This window comes from Cervus canadensis, chromosome 21 (genome assembly GCF_019320065.1).
Source record: "Cervus canadensis isolate Bull #8, Minnesota chromosome 21, ASM1932006v1, whole genome shotgun sequence".
NCBI classification, from domain to species: domain Eukaryota; kingdom Metazoa; phylum Chordata; class Mammalia; order Artiodactyla; family Cervidae; genus Cervus; species Cervus canadensis.
Genome location: NC_057406.1, coordinates 42,832,279 through 42,853,767, shown reverse-complemented (window position 1 = coordinate 42,853,767; position 21,489 = coordinate 42,832,279). Strand labels below are relative to the sequence as shown.

The window sequence follows — 21,489 nt, the reverse complement described above, 5'->3', positions numbered from 1 at the left end:
GCCAAAGTATTGGAGCTTCAGTTTCAGCATCAAGACTGTTCCTAGGTCACTCAAATAGTAAAAACAAGATTAAGAAATTATTTGAAAAGGATAAATTTTGCAAAGCATGAAAAATAGTACAACTAAGGCACTGGTGGCTTTTTTATTTCCATAAGGTAAAAGAATGACTTGTTGACATGTTGTACTAACAATTAGGAAAATAAAATTTTTATACATCTGTTTCTATTACTCAACATTATAAGTCTCCTACTCTATAATGAGAATTAGGGATACCATGGTGGCTGCCAAAATTTCAGAGGACTGTGACATAGATGTTAAAATTGATCCTGTAACTAGAAAGGAAGTAAAATTTCAGGTGAATGTTTTTCATGAACATTCTGAAGACGAATTTAATATAGAGTCCAGGGAAATGAAGTATGATTCAATCACTTTTCTACATCATGATTATTGATGATCAAGAAAAAGCTTTAAAATGTGCATCTGCTGCCTGTTTCATTACTTTATTCTACATAGCTTGTTGAAATGTATTTTTATATTTTATTCCTCAGATTAAACACTTATAATCTATTAATATAGACTTAAGTATCTGAAGATAGTGATGAAAAATCATTCTTCAATAACAACATTCATCCTACTAGGATTGACAGACAACCCAAGACAAGAGGTTTTACTTTCAGTGTTTCTGTTTCTCACCTACATGTCCACTATTACTGGAAATCTAGTCATTATCCTCCTCACTCTGGTGAGTTCTTACCTTAAAACACCCATGTACTTTTTCCTACGGAACTTCTCCATCTTAGAAATAATCTTTACCACTGTCTGCGTTCCTCGATTCCTGTGCAGCATGACAACTGGAGACAAAAGAGTGACCTATAATGCTGGTGTCATTGTCATCGGGGCAACAGAATTTTCTCTTCTAACTGCCATGTCCTATGACCACTACGTGGCCATCTGCAAGCCCCTGCATTACACCACCATCATGAGTGAAAAGTTCTGCACCATTCTGGTCCTTTGCTCTTGGCTGATTGGGTTAATTGTCATGGTTCCACCACTTAGCCTGGGAGTTCAGCTAGATTTCTGTAACTCCAATCTCATTGACCATTTTGACTGTGATGCATCTCCTCTTCTGAAGATTATGTGCTCAGACACTCAATTTATAGAGCAACTTGTTTTAATCATGGCGGTGCTGACCCTCATACTCACACTAGTCTGTGTAATTGTGTCTTACACATACATCATCAAGACTATTTTAAGACTCTCTTTGGCTCAGCAAAGAAAAAAGGCTTTCTCTACTTGTTCCTTCCATATGATTGTAGTTTCCATCGCTGATGGGAATTACATCTTTATCTATATCAAACCAGCAAAAGAAGGTGTGGCCATTAATAAAGTGGTGTCCCTTCTCAACACGTCCATTATTCCTTTGATGAACACTTTCATTTATACTCTATGGAATAAGCAAGCCAAACAAGCCTTCAGGGACTCTATAAAAAATTGCATTTCTTTCTAAAATTAGGTGACTAAAATATTTTATAAATTAAAAATAAATATACATAAATATTTCATCTTTTACTATGTGTTCTAATTCAGATCTACAGAGCAGAACTAAAGGTACAGTCTGATTAATCACTGAAATGTCTTTTCTATTTCTCTGAGAACTATGGACTGAAAAAAGTGTTATGGCCTTAATTCAAACAGGCCTTCATTCCTTATGACTTACTTTCATAAGTAGGAATGAATATAGATTTCTAGAATCTATACAATCCCTCACCATCCTGATACCTGAACCACAGAAACATAGTAGCAAAAATATGAGATGGAATTTTTTTCTATTCATTCCTCTTGTTTTACAGCTCTTTGGGGGCAAAATTATTTATCTTAGGATTACTTCCTGATCCACCATCAAGAAGAATAAGTTGGCCCTCCCTGGTGGCTCAAGTGGTAAAGAATCTGCCTGCCAATGCAGGAGAGATGGGTTAGATCCCTGGTCTGGGAAGAACCCACATGTCGTGGAGCAGCTAAGCCTGTGTGCCGCAATTACTGAGCCTGTGCCCTAGAGCCCAGGAGCCACAACTGCTGAGCCCACAGACTGCAACCACTGAAGCCTGTGCCCTCGAGCCCGTGCTCTGCAACAGAGGAAGCCAAGGCACGGGGAAGCCTGTGCACCACAGCGAGGAAGAGCCCCACTTGTTAGCAAAAAGCCTGCACAGCAACAAAGACCCAGCCCAGAAAAAATACACAAATAAAAGAAGAATAGGCAGATGTAATTTTTCTAATCTTGTTTTTTATAATGCAACCCACCTTGCTACAGACTAAAATGGAACTATTTCATTATACTTGCTATTAAACTGTTTTGATGTTTTAATTTTTTTTTTTTTTGGCATTACAGCCCTTTGTTTTGTTTTTTCCAGTTTCATTTAGATATAATCGGCAGATAGCATTGCATTAGCTTAAGTTATAGAACATTATGATTTGATATATGTATATGTTGAGAAATGGTTACCACAATAAGTTTAGATAACATCTACCACCTCACGTAACTACAGTTTCTATTCTTGTGATTAGAACACTTTCAGATCTTCTTTCTTGGCAACTTTTACATAAACTACACAGCATTTTTAACTCGAGTCACAATACTGTACTTTACGTCCTCAGAACATATTTATCTTATGACCAGAATTTTGTACCCTTGACACCCTTTATGCATTTCCCTTGGCCTTGGTCAACCACCAATCTGTTCTCTGTTCCTATGCATTTGATCTTTTTAGATTTCACACACAAGTGATATCATACAGTATTTGTCTTCCTTACTCTGTTTTGCTTATTTTACTTAGTGTAATGCCCTCAAGGTCCATCCATGTTGTCAAAATGGCAGAATTTCCTTCTTTTTATGACTGAATGATATTCCTTTCTATATATACCACTTCTTCTTTATCCATTCATAGACCATCTATGTATACTTAGGTTGTTTACATGTTTTGGGCTATTTTAAATAACACCACAATAAACTTGGGAGTGCAAATATCTCAATGAAATATATAATTCCATTTCCTTCAATTACATAACCAGAAGAGGGACTACTGGATCATAATATACTTCTATTGTATATTATAAAACTATTTATATATATATATATTATATATATATATATATTATATATATATATATATATTATATATATATATATATATTATATATATATATATATATATTATAGTACCAGAGTGCCAAGGTTCCCTTTTTCCACATACTTACCAACACTTATCTTTTTATTATTGTCTTGTTGTTATTGTTATTATAGCCATTCCAACAGGTGTGAGGTGATATTTCACTGAAGTTTTGATTTGTATTTCCCTGATGATTAGTGATATTAAGCACTTTTTATGTACCTGCTGGCTATTTTATATCTTCTTAGGAAAAATGTATTTTCAAGTTCTCTGCCCATTTTTTGCTTAAGTTGTTGACATATCTTTACTATTAAGTTGTACAAGATCCTTGCATATTAGGATAATAACCCCTTTTCAGATATATGGCTTGCAAACATTTTCTCCCATTTCACAGGTTGTGTTTTCACATTGTTTAGTCTTTCCTTTTCAGTACAGAAGCTTTTTAGTTTGATTGAGCATCTCATTTAATTTTGATTTTGTTGCTTGAGCTTTTGGTGTCATATTAAAAAAAAATCATTGCCAGTATCAAGAAGCTTTCCTCCTATACCTTATCCTAATAGTTTTACACATTCAGGTCTTAATATATAAGTCTTAAATTAATTTTGATTTGATTTGTTTTATGGTGTAAGATAAGGGTCTAGTTTCACTCTTTTGTATGTGGATATACAGTTAATCCCATCATTTACTGAGGAGTCTATTCTTTCCCTATTGTGGGTGATCACCTATTTTAGTCCTACAGACAGTATGGTCATCTAATCAACACCAAAGATCTCTTCAGATCAAACATTTCCACTCTTCTGGCCACTATGATAATGACACTTACTTTATCTGTTGGGTTTAAGTGATGCCACCTGATGCCTACACTACAGGTTCCCATCATTCCATCTAATTCAGGGAGCAATATTTCCCATTGTCATCCCTTGCCTTCAAATAATATTCACTACAGAGCACTTCAGGAAGCCAAGTCTCCTCATCAACAATGTATTTCACAAAGACTGCTGAATGGAATGTACCCTATAACTTCCAGGACTATTCTTAGACAGTAGGCAAGCAAGTCTTACATAATAAATCTACTTCTGTATTCCAATTCCCCTAAGTCTTTGGATGCATCCTCAACAACATAAAGAAGTTCTAGAATTTCAACTTCATCCAGTGTAGGGAGTTGAGGGCTACTGGGAAAATGAACACATTTTCAATAGGTTTCCCATATTTTTCTACATTTGCTTCTTTTTGTCCCCCTTTTCTACAATGATGATGTTTAAAAAAATTAATGCAAATTTAATTTGCACACTTGGGCCAAATAGAGTCCTGTCCAAACATTCGAAAGGCCATAACTTGAAAGGATAAAACTGTTTCTAAATGATTTAAATATTACCAGAATAAACTCAAAGAATCTTCATAAAGATACAGATACATCCAGCCTTCCAGAAGGTAAAATCCATAATGTCTGACATAATAAAAATTCCCAGACATGCATAGAAATACAGCATATAATGAGAACAATGAATAAAAATAGACACCCAAAATGGCACAGATAATATAATTAAAATAGAATATAGCTAAAATAGCAATATAACTATATCCAGTAAGTTGACGACTAGAGAAAGAGAATATTTTAAGTAAAAATATTAAAATTACTTAATATAAGTAAAAATAAGCATTGAATAGTTTTAATATGAATTAAATATTACAGAAGAAAAGTTTTGTTAAGTGGAAGAAGCAGCAATAAAAGTTTTCTACATAAAACATGCAAATAAATAGATCCTTAAACAAAATTAACAGAGCATCAGGAAACTGTGAGATAAATTCAAGAGGCCTGATGTGTTGTATAGTTAGAGTCTCCTTTTAAAAATAGAAAGGACTGAAAAAGTTTTTGAAGAAATGAGCAGGTGAAGTCAGCAACATAGTGGAGTGAAAAATAACTTTGTCTCTCCCCTTCAATCTACAACCAGTAAAACATCCACAATGCAACCCAAGAATATTCTATCCAGCAAAACTATCATTCAGATACGAAGGAAAAATAAAGACTTTCCTAGACAAATAAAAGCTGAGGAGGTTCATCAACACTAGACCTGCCTTATGCATGCCTGCTAGGTCATTTTAGTCATGCCTGACTCTGCAACACTAAGGACTGTAGCTCACCAGGCCCCCCGTCCACGGGATTCTCCAGGAAAGAATACTGGAGTGGTTCGCCATGCCCTTCTCCAGGAGGCCTTCCAGACCCAGGGCTGGAACCCATGACTCTCACGTCTCCTGCACTGGCAGACGGGTTCCGTACCTCCAGTGCCACCTGGGAAGGCCAGACCTGCCTTATTAGAAATGATAAAAAGAGCTCTTCTACCAGAAACAAAAAGGCAAAAGCATACAAAACTTTTAGTAAGGTGATAAATAGAAAGACAGAATCAGAAAATTGAAACTCTTTATCAAAATAGAGTTTTAACCACTTCGTTATAGCATAAGGGAAATTAGAAAAAAAAATAGCTATAGCTACTTCAATTTGGTAACAAACTCACTATGTAAAAAGGGATAATTTAAGACATCAGAACACAAAAAGGGAAGAAGAAAGGATGGAAGCCATACAGGTAAATAATGATAAGATGCTATCAATAGAGAAATGAGCTATTTTATCTCTGAGACACTTTATACAAACCCCATAGTAACAATAAAACATAAATCTAGAGCAGAGATGCAAAACATAAAAAAGAGGAAAACATCATAGAAAAATTACCAAGCCAAAATGGCAGACAGAAACACAAGGGAAAAGAAATAAATACAGACATAGAGCAACCAGAAAATAAAAGACAAAATGACTGCACTAAGTACTCATCTATCAATGATCATCCTAAATGTAAATGGATTGAATTCAATCAAAAGACATGGAGTGACTGGATGGATTAAAAAACAAGACCCAACTACATGCTGACTCCAAGAGACACAGTTCAGCTTTAAAAACAAACACAAGGCTCAGAGTGAAGGGATGGAGAATAAATAGTTCAGGCAAATGACAGCCGAAAGAAAGCTGTCAGCCATACTCATATCAGACAAAAAGAGACTGTAAGCCAAAAGAGTAACAAGAGACAAAAATGGGCAGTGTCTAACGATCGCTGGGACAATTCATCAGGAAGACCATCTCTGCCATAGTCCCTCAGGATGTTTTTCAAAAGTGTGCTATAAAATACAGAGAGAGAGAGATCTTCTTTCTCCCCAGATCATTCCTCTGCCAAGGAACATTTTCAATCACTCTCTCCCAATAATGGGAGAAGTATGAAGTGTCATGTCTATTCAGTGTGAGAAAACTCCATAGGGCAGTAATGAGTGGCCTAAGGAGAGGAAATACCTGCCCCAGGAAAGGCACCAGTGCCCTCCTCTGCTGCATCATCTGACATGAGCATCAAGAATGAAGACATCCAGAAATGGCAGCAGAGATAGTCAAACAGAAAGCTTTGTTCAAGGTCACTGGACAGCAATGTGTTGTTCATTGTTCAGTCATGTCCAACTCTTTGCAACTGTACGGACTGTAGCACACCAGGCTTTCCTGTCCTTCACTATCTCCTGGGAGTTTGCTCAAACTCATACCCATTGGGTCAGTGATACCACCCAACCATCTCATTCTCTGTTGCCCCATTCTCCTACTTCCCTCAATATTTCCCAGTATCTGGACAGTAATAAGCCAAAGCAAAACAAAAAACATATCCTGGAAAGAGGCAATTTTTTTGTCCAATAGTTGGAATGAAAAACTTTCCATTGCTTCAAATACCAAACATCATTTCATTGCCTACTGGAAAAATCATAAGTAGAAGGAAAAAATGAAAACATAGGTCAAGTAGCCCTAGAATATCAAGTTTGACATTTAAAAGCTAGTGAGTCTTCAATATCAGAACAAGCAACTAGTGTAGCATGGAGGAAGAAGCAGGATCTTTGTACTCAGATAAACTTTTGTTCTAAACTTGCACCACCACTATAGGGCATTCTGATTATTCATTTCTCTTCTCCTTAATTTCCTCATCAGTAGAAAGAGGGTAAGAGTATTTTTTTCATTTTACTTTATCTAAGATCTATGCCAAAGATTTATATATATATATATATATATATAATGTCAAATTGATTTTCAAATTCTAGGAATAATCTTAAGATTCAGCAAAAAAATCAAAACAGAATTCAGATGACATCAGACCACCCTCAGTGTCTCTGAGGACACTGTCTCTGTTGTCATGTGTGTTTTTGCACTGTGGATTAAGCTTCCACCAATTCATTAGTACTTTGGAAACTAGGTCACCAAGGACTATTTTTTGTTCACGCAAATGTTCCCTGTGCACTGGTAGCATACTGAACATATAAAAGAAATGTTCCTATTACAGAATTTGTGGAGAAGATTGCCTTCCTGCCCAGGAAGATCTTATATGCTCTAACAAGACTCAAGAGAAGTCTTCCTTTTCTCTGCACTATCTGTTTTCCCTTTGACCTAATAGAACTGGGAAGTTTAGGAACAGATGTCATTTTAGAGTTGGCAAGGGAAAAGGAGACTGAGGCAGGGACCTTTGCATCAGGAGCTGTGACAATCTGGGAGAGTTCTGCTGATTGTCAGACTTGCCTGTGAGAGGATGTGTGTGTGTGTGTGTGTGTGTGTGTACGCGTGCGCTTGCATGCGTTCACCCATCCATGCAGGTCTGGATGGAGAGTGAGACTGGGAGTTGAGGCAAGTGAAATGTGAGATTAGGAAGAGAAGTGAACAAAAGCTCCTCACCAACTCAATGCTCCTCAGATTGTGGTTTCCTCAAAGCCTGCTGCTGATAAAGATTGTCAGAAAATTGTCAGTGTTTAATTTGTCGAGTCTTTTTTCCTATATTCCTTAACTATAAGCAAATGTGAGTTCAGTCAGTTTTTAAATGTGGGATTTTAGTTCGCTATAATTATGCAAAAGGTAATCAACACTCATTTCTAGTATGTTGTAGATGACGGCAGGAAAATTCTAACTTCATGTTCCTTCAGATTAACAACATATTATCTCTCCAGTAGACCATTTTCCCCATGAGCTAAGGGAGGAATTTCTGTTTCAAAAGCATGTCTGTGAACCCGGAGCAGTGCACCTCAATAACTCACCTTAGGTAAGTGATAATGCTGACAATTTTAGTAGAAAGAAAATAACCTAAAGAAACTGAATGAGCATAGAAAAATATGAATAGTTACATAGTATAACTGAGTGCTAACAAACAAACTTGGAGCAATTATCATCCCAAATCTAAAGTGCGTTTTCACTTTTGTCTGTGTTACCACGTCACTGAGTATGCATTACAGTGAAAGGTTACCTCCCACTGAAGAAGGAATTCATAGGGCCTGGACTCCATCTCAGGCCTGTCCGTGCTGATCGTGCTCGGCCGCCTCTCCAATGGACTCTGAACTCTCTGCTTCGTGCCTGTGGGAACGACAATGGAAGGATAAGACCCCCTCCAGACAGGGGAACCTTGAAGATCATATCCAGGTTACTCATCGCCTAAGAGAAAACATACTGTAATCACCCCTGCCTCCAGACACTATCTATCGGAGTGTAACCACAGGCTGATCGGTTATTAACTGGTTGGAATGTAACCTCGGGCTTACTGATTATTAACTATTTGAACACATAACACGTGAATGATTGGGTTATTGTGATTGTATTTACCCTTCCTTTGTTAGCTTCAAGGGATTTGGGGTGGTCGGTTTGGACACGTACACATTGGGTATAAAAGATTTTCACAAATGCTGGTCGGGGTCCTTGGCTAAGAGGAGACTCTGCCTTGGGCCCGCCGGTGTAATAAACTGCACTCCACTATCTGTATTGTCCTTCTGAGTGAGTTTATTTCCCGGAAAGCATGGCCATAACACCACTGGTAGCCTGAAAACTCCTCCAGTTAATGATTGGATTGCTAGTCTCTGAAATTATGCTCTTTAAGCAATAGATGCTTATTAAGTATTTCATTGTATGAGTAAGTGTAGATTATCTGAATAAAATGTGGACTTTATTTAATAATACTGTGGACTTTATTTAATAATAATGTATCAGTGCTAATTTATTGGGCTTTCCTGATAGCTTGGTTGGTAAAGAATCTGCCTGCAAAATAGGAGACCCGGGTTTGATCCCTGGGTTGGGAAGATAACCTGGAGAAGGGAATGGTTACCCTCTCTAGCATTCTTGCCTGAAGAATTCCATGGACAGAGGAGCCTGGTGGGTTGCAGTTCATGGGGTCACAAAGAGCTGGACACGACTGAGTGACTATCACTTTTATTATCATAACTTTGTTCATTATAGTTCCAAACTGCAAATAACCCAAAAGTCTGCCATGACTGAGCAGATTGAAAGGGAACATATATGCCAACCATATAGATGATTCTCAAAAACATCCTGAGTGAAAACCAGATTTAAAATATGGTTCCATTCATACAAAATTCTTGAAAACTAATTTATACTGACAAAAAGCAAATTAATGATTATCTGGGGGGCCCAGAGGAAAGGAATGGATTGAACTGCAAAGGGAAATGAGGGAGATTTTTGATGATGGAAATGCAATGTATCTTGCATTGCATCTTGAGGTATCTTGGTTGTGGTGGTGGTTTCACATATATACATTTTTTCCAAACTCACTGAACTGCGAATCTTTTAATGATTGCAGTTTATTATACATAAAAGAAAGAAAGAAAGAAAGCACTAAGTCGTGTCCAACTCTTGTGACCCTACGGACTGTAGCCTGCCAGGCTGCTCTGTCCTTGGGATTTTCCAAGTAAGAATACTGGAGTGCGTTGCCATTTCCTTCTCCAAGTATACCTTAATAAAACTGAAAAAAAAAAAAAAATTGAATTAACAATCCCAAATCCTAAATGCCAACAAATCTTATGGAGCATTTCTCATATAGTTAAGACTACTTACCCACCAACTCAGATCTATGTTCTTTGAGTTGTTCTTTCAAAAGAATGATACAATAAGAACTAGCACTTTTAAATGAATATGCTGCTGTTAAAATTTGGCATAACAAATAAGATATCCACATAAAATACCAATTAAATATTTGTCCAAGCCCATGGACATTGAACACCAAGAATGAACCATAAAGTAAGCTAACAGACTCTGAGTGATTGTGACGTGTCAAGCTCATCAGTTATAACAAATGTACAGATCTGGTGGGGGTTGTTGATAATGGAGGGGGGGGGCATCTGTGAATATGTGGAGGCAAGAGGTATATGGGACATCTCTGTAGCTTCCCCTCAATTTTGCTGTGAACACAAAATTGCCCTATAGACATGTTTTGATTTAAAACACACACCAAAAAAGTACTAATAGGTTTTTCTTGGTTTTGAAAATGGAGCATTTTGATATAGGTTGGAGAAGCAAAGAAAGAAGACGATGGGCAAAAAACTTAAAAAATGACATCACTTCCTCCAGCATGAGGGCAAATAAAATCTAGGCCACAAGGCAATATTGTTAAGAAGTTGCATGTCACATTTATGGCTTTTTAACTTGATATCTTTTTAAATATACTTTCTTTTTCTAAGTTTATTTGTTTGTTTATTAATTTATCTGGCCGCCCTGGTCTTAGTGGCAGCATGTGGGCTCTTCATTGTGGCATGTGGGATGCTGGCATCCCTAACCAAGGATCAAACCCAGGGCCCCTGCATGCACAGAGTCTTAACCACTGGACCACCAGGGATGTCCCAAATATACCTTCTATTTGCAGAATTAGAGGTGTAAGATTCATAATAGGTATTTCTTATAAATGTCTCAGTAGGCTATCAAAGTCACTGCTAACAAACTGATTATTAAGTAAAAGAAAAAAGGTGCATGTGACTGGCTTGCTGGGATATTTCGTTCAGATCCTAACACTAGGTTCTTACGACATTTGTTTCTTCAGGTGGATTCACTCTTGACTTGACAGGAGGCAGTGGTGAGAAATCATACAGCAGTAACAACGTTCATCCTCCCGGAGCCGGCACATGAGACCCCACCCATGACAAGGTCCTGAGGAGGAGACCTGACAAGCAGGGCCAATCAGAACTTCAGGGATTTCGAAAAGCTGCCCCGGCGCTCACCTTAAAGATGATCTCTATCTTTCTGATGCTTGCTGTATTAGACTACTCCCTAATTTCTGTGACACGGGTAGCAGGCCTTCCCTGATCTCTTTCCAAACAGAATCAACTTAGAACTTTAATCAATATGTCCCCCGGACGGTGGTATCCTATAAGATTATCCAGGATGAGAGGAGTGTTTCAATTTAGACCCCTTTGCTGGCATTCTAGCCTGCTTGGCAAATGCGTACTGATGCACATGACTGCTCACGACACCTTAATCATAAACAGCATAAAGAACCTGATCACATAAAGGCCCTAATGGGCACAGAGCCCTTTGGGGGTGAGGAAGCCCTATTAGAGAACATAAAAATATTATTCTAAAAGTGGTTATAGCTAAAGATTTAGAAAAATAAGAGTTTAGAATTGTTAATTTTAACCAGGAATGCTAAACAGGGGCTGCCTCACTGGAGCTGCAGAGTCTTTGTGTGGTAAACCTTTTAGATAAATTCAACTGATAACTTCCTCAAAAGGACTGACCTTTGTGTTCAACAACAAAGAATAGATTATGGAAAACAGCTTTGCATTCACCTAGGTCATAAAATGTCAATAGGCCCCAAGGCCAGAAGATAATGTACAAGACTCTCACAAAGAAGTATGCAGGAAACACCCTGGTTTCGTGAAGGATGAGCAGATGTAATATCAAACTATCTTCCCCTTAAAAATGTACTAACTTAGAATATAAAATCTACGGTAAAAAAATAAAGATTTGCCAGACTCTGCTGCACACCCCCAGTCTGGTCTCTCTCCCTCTCTCTCTCTTTCTCCCGCCGACGCTGTTCATCCTGAGGGTACCCCTGGATCCTGCCGAGGCTGGACCCCGGCAAGTGGCGCCAGGAACAGGGAACCCGAAGGAAATTCCCCCCCTCCACTGTTCAGTCTTCAGGACGCTAGGACCCCACTAGGGCACCATGGGCCCCCCTGCATAAGATAGGTAGGGTAAGGAAAGTGGGTAGGCTTCAGGTTTTAGAACCCCACTAGGGCACTACAGGCCCCCCTACATAAGAAAGGTAGGGTAAGAAATGTGGGTACGTTTCAGATTCTTTCCTCTCTAAAATTAAGCCTCTTCCTTTTTTTCTTCTTCTAATTAGTAACAAAAATGGGTAACAGTGAGTCAAAAGAAAGACAGTTTTTTATTGGAATCATAATGCAACTCCTTAACCGCAGAGGAATTAAAGTTAAAAAGACCAGTGTTCAGTCCTTTTTTATGTTTGTCCAAGAGCAATGTCCTTGTTTTCCAGAAGAGAGCAGTTCTCCTGGGTTCCCTTCCCCTCCTGCCCTCCACCCCGGTGCTCTTTCCAATGAGATCTCTTGCTTTGTCAGCACATGTGTCTCCTCCAACAATTCATTTATAAGAGCCCAGTTACTGGCCCTGGAAGGGGTCCCCCTTCCTGCAACTGGTGGGAACTCTTCTTCGCTGAGACTGACATCCTGACCACTCGGGGTACTCAGACGCCAGCTTGCCTGCCAATGGACCAGACCCAGCGGCCACAACTGGGACCCTTTTGTCCCTGGTCTCCTTCTGATGCAGACAACTGGCCAGAGTGCCCTGACCAGTAAGGAACAAGAGACTTTATTGACCTCTCTCCCCTTCCCTCTCTCTTTCCTCTCCTTAGCCCTTCCTATCCTTCCCATTTTTCTAATCCCCTGGTCCTGGACGCAGGAATTTGGTTGAAGGGCCTCAGCTTGAGCTGAGGATTGGAGACTGATCACCTCCTCCTGGCAGAGAACTCGAATTCTTGTTCTGTTCCGGTAAGGCCGAGTTCCAGTCCTCCCTTCTCTGGAAGCCCAGGGATAAGTCCCGTAACGCCTGGGTGTCTGCAGGTGGCAGGAGATGTCTGTAAGGCCACCCCTTTTGCCCCCTTTTCCCGCCTCCTCCTCCGTCTTCTTTCAACCTGGCTTCCTTTCCTCCTTTTGAAATCTTTGAAGACATTTGAAGTTCTGTGTCTCTATAGAAGGTTTTCCGAGAGACTGTATTCTTGTATTTAAGGGAGTGTCTGATGAGGACTGCCAGGTTTAAATGTGTGTGTTTTAACTCTGTTCTGTGTTGTGATTTTGTGTGTGTGTGTGTTGTGTTGTGATTTTTGATGGCCATTTTGCTTTTTGTTAGAACTTGATTTTCTTTCCCTGTGCCTTGAGACCAGGTCTCTCAGGAACACTTATCTAGACCATCTCTAAATCCTCAGACTGAGGGGAAAAGGGGAAAAGCCTTTAAAATTTTTATTTATTCAACTTTTTTATAAACTAGTAAATTTTATATTGTAATATCTAATTCATGACCAAACTTAAAAAATGAAGCTAGATCTTGCACTGTGTCTATCTAAATATGTCTTGGTATGTCTTTGTCTCTGGGTGATATTTTTTAGGTTAATTCGTAAATGAGCTCTATTTAATTGGCTTAAAAAAAAGGTAAGCGCTTACAAATCAAATAATTCTAAATTAAACAATAAATTTCGGGTTCAGGTAAACTGGAAAATATTCAGTATTAAATACCTGATATTAATGTTTGTTTGTTGACCTATCTAATACAGACATGTCTTAGAGTAATTAACATCAAGTAAAATATTTTCATTATGCCTAGGTTTATTATAAGTTAAATATTGTTATATTGTAATATCTGTTACAAGTTTGTCAACAAGGAAAGTACCTCAAGTAAAGAAACTACAAAAAAAAAAAAGTAAATGAGATATGAGCTTTTGAACTTTATTAAGATTAAAAATGTCTGTCTAAAACAGTTTCTCTACATTTTGGTAACCTAAATTTCTAAGGGTTGTGCTAAACTACCTTTAAGTATTGGAAGTCTATTGAATAATTAGGTCATTTCCAAATAAAATAAGATTTTGAAACATTTACTACTAAACACTGATTTCCCTTTACAGAAAAATTAAAGAGATTTGGGACTACAAATAAATAATGTTTGATGCCATCCTGAGATGTTCAATAATTTTTTTAGAAATTATCACTGGTATTTATGTTCACCAATCTATAGAATGCTAATATAAAAGTAAATTCTTGGTTGCTTAAAGAAAGTAGGATGTGTGTGTTCAGTAAAGAAGGTATGAAAAATGAAGTTACATTTTATTTAAAAAAAAAAGGAAGTAAGTCTGACGTACAGGTGGCTATTTCAGGATGGGAAAACAAAGTAATGGGTACAGAAAAGTGTTAAGAAGGTTGGATGGTAAGTGCACTCCAAGGGAAGAGTTTTGTGCATAAATACAAGTTTTCTTGAGACATTGAACTGCCTTTGATAATGGATTTTAAGTTTCTTTACCTCTGAAGTGATCTGTTCTACATTTATCTTTAAAATCTTCTTTTTTACTTTGGCTAAGTAAATATATTATTTCACAGTGATCTATATGATTCTACCTGACAGAGTACTATAAACCCTTTTGATATTTATTGAAAAAACTGCCTAAATAGCTTGACTTCTAGCTGACTTTGGGATGCTTCAGAGGGCCCCTGAGACATCCCAAAGAGCTATTAAACTACCTGAGTTCATTTGACTTGTTAAATTGCATGGGAATTATTGTTGGAGGAGTGATAAATCTTCTCAGGTTATATTGTACGGTTGATGTTACTTATATAGATATCCTAGAAATTACGTAAAATTCATGAAAATCTGATATGTCCTGGTAAAATGTTGTCAGTTATCATTTTAGTTATCATGTTAAAGTGTTACAAGTCACAGCAATGACCAGGCTACTTTGTCAATTACAATTTAATTATATTTTAAGCATGCCTTGTATGGTTTCACTCATGCCTTTACAAAAATACTGCTAGTTCTTCAAGATTTATAAAAAAGACTTTTCTAAGATTAACTGAAAAATTCTGTTTGTCTGCTATCTGGTAAATTGGTAACAGACTGAAATTTAGTCTACTCTCTATGTTAAGAGAACAAAGTTTTCTTAGAATGAATCTTTCTATAACAGATTATGAATTTCTTTGCCTTTAAGTGATTTATATTTGTTTTTAAAATCTTTTGTTACTTTAGCAAAGTAAATAAATGTTATTTAAGATTATGATACATGTGAAAGCTCATTCTGCTTACAAAAAATAACCCCTCACTGTTAGACTTGTGCTATCCTAATGTCTTTAAAACATGGCAACAGTCTACTCCTAAATCAAAAAATTAAAAATGGGTGAACAATAGCTGAAAATCAAAGAGTCAGGGCTATGGAAATTCCAAGACGTCCACTTGACTTTTCCCAGCTCCCTGACAAACCTCATTTTTATTTGATGGGTTAAAGCCTTCCCTGGCTACAAGGCTAATGTATCCATAAAAAAAAAAAAAAAAAAAAAAAAACAACAAAAAAACAAAAAAAAAAAATCACTGAATGTTAAGTTTTGTAAATTGTTAAACTAAGTTTTTAGTTTTGTTAATTAAGGTTTAGTGTTTACTAAGACTCACTTCTGAGATAGTTCCTTGTTATGTTATATTGCTAACAGATTTAATTAAGCTATTTAAAAAAAAAAAAAACTCTAAGTTTGTTTCTAAAGTTTATCTCAGTAATCTATCTTTGGATGAAGATCAGATGCCTCATGAGCTGCAACCAAGACATCCTGCGCAGGCAACTCAACAAGCCTCCATACCCACATGGGGGCAAATTCAGTCACTGTGCCGTCAAGCACAGGGAATAGCTTCTCTGAGGGATCTTCAGTCTCTCCTGAAAGGGTTTGTATAGCTATGCTTGTTTTACTTTCTTGCCAGATAAATGCTACCTCTTCTACATCAGAAAAAACATTGGGCATCAAAAAAAAAAAAAAAAATTGGGCATATTTCCCTGATCCCACAACTTTCCAAGTAGTTACTTGGAACAATGACCCTATACAGGTCAACACAAACCAGCCTCATCTCTTGGGAGGATCCTATACTTCTTATAATAAAGATCACTATCCCATTAATTTTAACTGTACTTTTAGGGGATTAACAGATGACCTTCCCCTTTGCTTTAACTTCCCAAGAAATCTTATCACTCCCTTTAAGGAGGGGTGTGTCGGAGCCTCCAAGGAAGCAATTTTGACAGATTCTCCAACGTCATTATTTTCAGATAAAACAGGAGATTGGCTGGTTTGGCTATTACAGGCCCATATGCCCGGGGTCCTTGACCCCTATAAATCCTTGTTCCTCAACACTCCACCAAATTGTATTGATGTTGCTCCTTCAGACATCATATGGAAAACTATAGACAACCGCCTTGGATACCCGGTAAAGGCGGAAACTATTCGGTACAAGACTGGAGCAATCCAAATCCAAGTCAGGATCCAGGATCTGTTCCTGACTATGTCAATAGGTTTAGCATTTGGAAAAATGATTCCATCCCTTGGCCGTTGGCAGCTAGCAGATGGCATCATGATCAATTTGTTCCCCCCATGTTGCCTTATACAACCAAGGGCAAAACCTTTTGACAACCAGAAATTTGGAGAGCCCTTGCTGCCACCTCCCTTGTTACTCTATCTCGGCCAGAGAATGACTCCACCTACTCTGTGCTGGCTTGTCTACCCTCCCCTCCCCTTACGTTTGTTTGTTCACTAATAACTCTAAAAAGCTTCACATACAGAAGAACTATTCAGGTGTACCAAATCTAGTCTACTGTGAACAATGCATGCTCTCGTCCTGCCTAACCTCTCAATATAATATTTGTTCCTTTGTGGTGCTGCGACGCCCACCTTACCTTATGGTGCCCATCACAGTGAGTACCTATTGGTATGACAATTACGGTCTAGCTGTTCTGCAACAACTGCAAGATTTAATGCAATCCCGACGGTTTCTAGGACTACTTATCTTAGGGATTTCAGTTTTAATAACCGCAATTACCTCCGTCACTGTGGCAGCGATTTCATTGACCCAACAGGTACATACTGCTCAATATGTCAATGATATGTCAAAAAATGTTTCTTTAGCTCTAGCTATGCAAGAGATTATAGATAGGAAATTAGAATTAAAAGTAGACACCCTAGAAGAAGCGGTCATGCATATTGGAAATGAATTACAGGCCTTAAAAGTAAAGTTAGCATTATCCTGTCACGCCGACTATCGGTGGATTTGTGTAACACCTCTAAAAGTAAATGATACAGATTATAATTGGGAAAAGATTAAAAATCATATTTCATGTGTATGGAATAGCTCCAGCATTAGTTTAGATCTTGGAAAGCTTCACGGTCAGATAGACCTTAGAACATTCCTGTCTGGACTTTATTGCTGCAGGGGCTGCTAATGATTTTTTTCATACCTTTTCTAACTTTATTACTGGAAAAAATATCCTATCAACTATCCTCAGTTATGCTACTGTGGCAGCCCTAGTCCTACTTCTCATTATAATCCTTCTTTGTATTGTCAGAACTCTCCGGCAGAACACTCAGAAGCGCGCGACTGAGATCCATCTGGCTGTCTTAAAAAATAAAAAAGGGGGAGATGCCAGGAGCCAGCACACGAGATCCCCCACCCATGACAAGGTCGTGAGGAGAAGACCTGACAAGCAAGGCCGATCAGCACTTCAGGGATTTCGAAAAGCTGCCCCGGCGCTCACCTTAAAGATGATCTCTGTCTTTCTGATGCTTGCTATATTAGACTACTCCCTAATTTCTGTGACACGGCTAGAAGGCCTTCCCCGATCTCTCTTTCCAAACAGAATCAACTTAGAACTTAATTAATATGTCCCCCGGATGGTGGTATCCTATAAGATTATCCAGGATGAAAGGAGTGTTTCAATTTAGACCCCTTTGCCAGCATTCTAGCCTGCTTAGCAAATGTGTACTAATGCACGTGACTGCTCACAACACCTTAATCGTAAACAGCATAAAGAACCTGATCACATAAAGGCCCTAATAGGCACAGAGCCCTTTGGGGGTGAGGAAGCCCTATTAGAGAACATAAAATATTATTCTAAAAGTGGTTATAGTTAAAGATTCAGAAAAATAAGAGTTTAGAATTGTTAATTTTAACCAGGAATGCTAAACAGGGGCTGCCTCCCTGGAGCTGCAGTCTTTGTGTGGTAAACCTTTCAGATAAATTCAACTGATAACTTCTGCAAAAGGACTGACCTTTGTGTTCATTAAAGAATAGATTACGGAAAACAGCTTTGCATCCACCTAGGTCATAAAATGTTAATAGGCCCCAAGGCCAGAAGATAATGTACAAGACTCTCACAAAGAAGTATGCAGAAAACACCCTGGTTTTGCGAAGGATGAGCCGCTGTAATATTAAACAATCTTCCCCTTAAAAATGTACTAACTTAGAATATAAAAGCTACGGTAAAAAAAATAAATAAATAAAGATTGGCCAGACTCTGCTGCACATCCCCAGTCTGGTCTCTCTCTCTCTCTCTCTCTCTCTCTCTCTCTCTCTCTCTCACTGACGCCATTCATCCTGAGGGTACCCCTGGATCCTGCCGAGGCTGGACCCCGGCACTGGGACTGACAAATGACCCAAAACTACAAGTTCTGCTTTTTGCTTTTTTGTTTCTCACTTACATGTTGAGTGTGGCTGGGAACCTCATCATTATCACCCTCACACTTTTGGATTCCCATCTTAAAATGTCCATGTATTATTTCCTCTGAAATTTCTCTTTCTTAGAAGTCTCATTCACCATGATGTGTATTCCCAGATTCCTGTATTCTATGGCAACTGGAAATAATATTGTTTCCTACAATGCTTGGGCCACCCAATTATTTTTTATTGTACTCTTTGCAGCAACTGAATTTTTTCCCCTTGCAGCCATGTCTTATAACTGCTACATGGCCATCTGTAAACCCCTGCACCACACCACTCTCATGAACAACAGAGTCTGCACTGCTCTCGTTCTCTGCTGTTGGTTGGCTGGCCTGTTGATCATCCTCCCGCCTCTTGGCATGGGCCTCCAGCTGGAAATCTGTGACTCAAATGTGAATGATCATTTTGGCTGTGATACATCTATTTTACAGATAACTTGCTCAGACACAGTGTTAATAGAGAGAATTGCTTTGCGTTTTGCTGTGCTGACACTCCTTTTTACCTTACTATGTGTGGTCCTCTCCTATACATACATTGTCAAGACCATTCTAAGATTCCCTTCTGCCCAACAAAGGAAAAAGGCTTTGTCCACCTGTTCTTCCCACATGATTATGGTTTCCATCACCTATGGCAGCTGCTTCTTCATCTACATCAAGCCTTCAGCAAAGGAAGGAGTGGCCATTGACAAAGTGGTGTCTGTGCTCACAACTTCCGTCGCCCCCTTGCTGAATCCATTCATCTACACACTTAAGAACAAACACGTGAAGAGGCCTTTAAAGACACAGTAAAACGAGTTGCATTTCTCACAAGGAAGTAAGAGACTATTAGTGTTTTTGAGACCAAGGTAAATTAAATTTAAATCTTAATAACCCAGAAGTAACAATTGTGAATTTGTCAAATAAATGGTTTCTTTATATTCTGTAGATTCATCAAGACAATCCAATCCCAGGAAGATTTTTCTCTTATAATACAAAAGCCAAAATAAAGCTTTTTCTTCTTTCTTTCAAGTTTATTTCATTTAGTATAGTTTCTTCAATTAATGCATGTTCCAGAGACCAGATTCCCCAAGATAACCCATGTCATAAAAGAGAAGTTTAAATAAATAAAATTATATTTCTGATCATATGGCCATCTCATGATACAGAATATAAATGCCCAGAGAGCATTTCTCACTCATTGGGAAGACTTCAGTGTCTAGTGTTCAATAGTACAAGTCATTAGTCATTAAAGATTTTTTACCAAAGCTTTAAAAATGATCTTTAAAAGAGTAGAGCTCTCTTTCTCATTTTAAAATGTTTATTTTTCAGGAATGAGTAGGTGGTATTAATAGAGCAAATTCAAAATCAATGAAGATAATTATATTTTTTCTTTTAAATCAATTTATATACAAAAATATTTCTGCTGGCCTTTCTGAAAATAATTTGGCTGTACTCTATCCTGAAATATATGATTACAGAAGAGAAAGAAAAAAACTTCTAAATGTTGGAGACTTCTACTGACATTACCATCAATGGTGCTTAGACTCAGACCCAAGAAGAACAAGCCCCGAATTTAGGAATAAGATAAGTCTTAGTTAATTAAGTTCTCCAGTATCCAAACTTTTATTATCCCTTGACTTAAGGAGAAAGTTAGAAATTAGGACGGTTGATCAAAACATCAAAAAGTTCGTGATTTGGAAAAGATACTCTAAGTAGTGTTTTGTTGCTTAGCCTAAACTACTGAAGATAAAATCCAGGCATAGTGTGAAAAAAATGATAGAGAAGATAGAAGTGGTAAAACAGGTAATAGTTACACAAGGACCTTGGATCAAATGATTAAAATTCTTTCTATTAAATGGTAACAACAGTCTTTGTAGTTCTGCACTTGTGAAAATAAAATTTTGTGCATTCACAATATTATCTATGTTTATTAACCATCACCTCATTGCTCAAATGTACTTTTTATTTTGATCATATTTTTAATTGTTCTTTACATGATAATGGCCATAGCATGAGTGCAAGCTCCTTCTATACTTCAACAATATTCAGGGAAAATCAGACTCTATTCTCCAAGACCTTTCTTTTTTTTTCCGCTGAAAATTTCTAAAACACCAAGAGTCCATACTGATACAAATAAATGATGGAACAAATTAACAAAGGAGGGAGAAATATTGTGCAGAAGGATGCCAAATAATTTATATAGATACTCCTCTTATAGAGGAGAAACTGACAAACACTACATCAGTCAGATGATCCAGATCAACATCATACATCATGTTGATATTATGTATCCTTGACAGCATGAGAGAAAAAAAAAAATTCCACTTTACCTCTGTGGTCTTCTTCCCAATATTGTCAGACGACTTCCAATAGTGGGGCATCTTATATTAATAAAATATCTAATCAGTAATCCTCAAAGCTGCCAAAGTCTTCAAATATAAGAAAGTCTGAGAAACTGTCACAGGCGAGAGGAGCCTAAGGAGATCTGATGACTAAATGTAACGTAGTGCCCTAGGTGAGGTCGTGGAATAGAAAAAAAAAAGAAAAAGATGCCAGGTGTAAGCTAAGGAAATCTGAATAAACTGTGGACTTTATTTGATAATAATGTATCAGTACTAGTTCACTGGGCTTCCCTGATAGTTCAGGTGGTAAAGAATCTGCCTGCAAAGTAGGAGACCCGGATTTGATCCCTCGGTTGGGAAGATCCCCTGGAGAAGGGAATGGTTACCCACTCCAGCATTCTTGCCTGAAGAATTCCAAGAAC

The 21,489-nt window shown here is 37.8% G+C and overlaps 1 protein-coding gene and 1 pseudogene across 1 annotated transcript; both read left to right on the top strand.

The window, feature by feature from the left end:
• Positions 1-589: 589 nt before the first annotated feature.
• On the top strand, positions 590-1,892 carry LOC122423165 (olfactory receptor 6C2-like). Its single transcript, XM_043439925.1, has 2 exons — positions 590-1,491; positions 1,712-1,892. Exons 1-2 carry the CDS (start codon positions 599-601, stop codon positions 1,890-1,892), a joined length of 1,074 nt encoding a protein of 357 aa, XP_043295860.1. The 5' UTR covers positions 590-598.
• Positions 1,893-9,677: 7,785 nt separating this feature from the next.
• On the top strand, positions 9,678-19,564 carry LOC122423164 (annotated as a pseudogene).
• Positions 19,565-21,489: the final 1,925 nt, after the last annotated feature.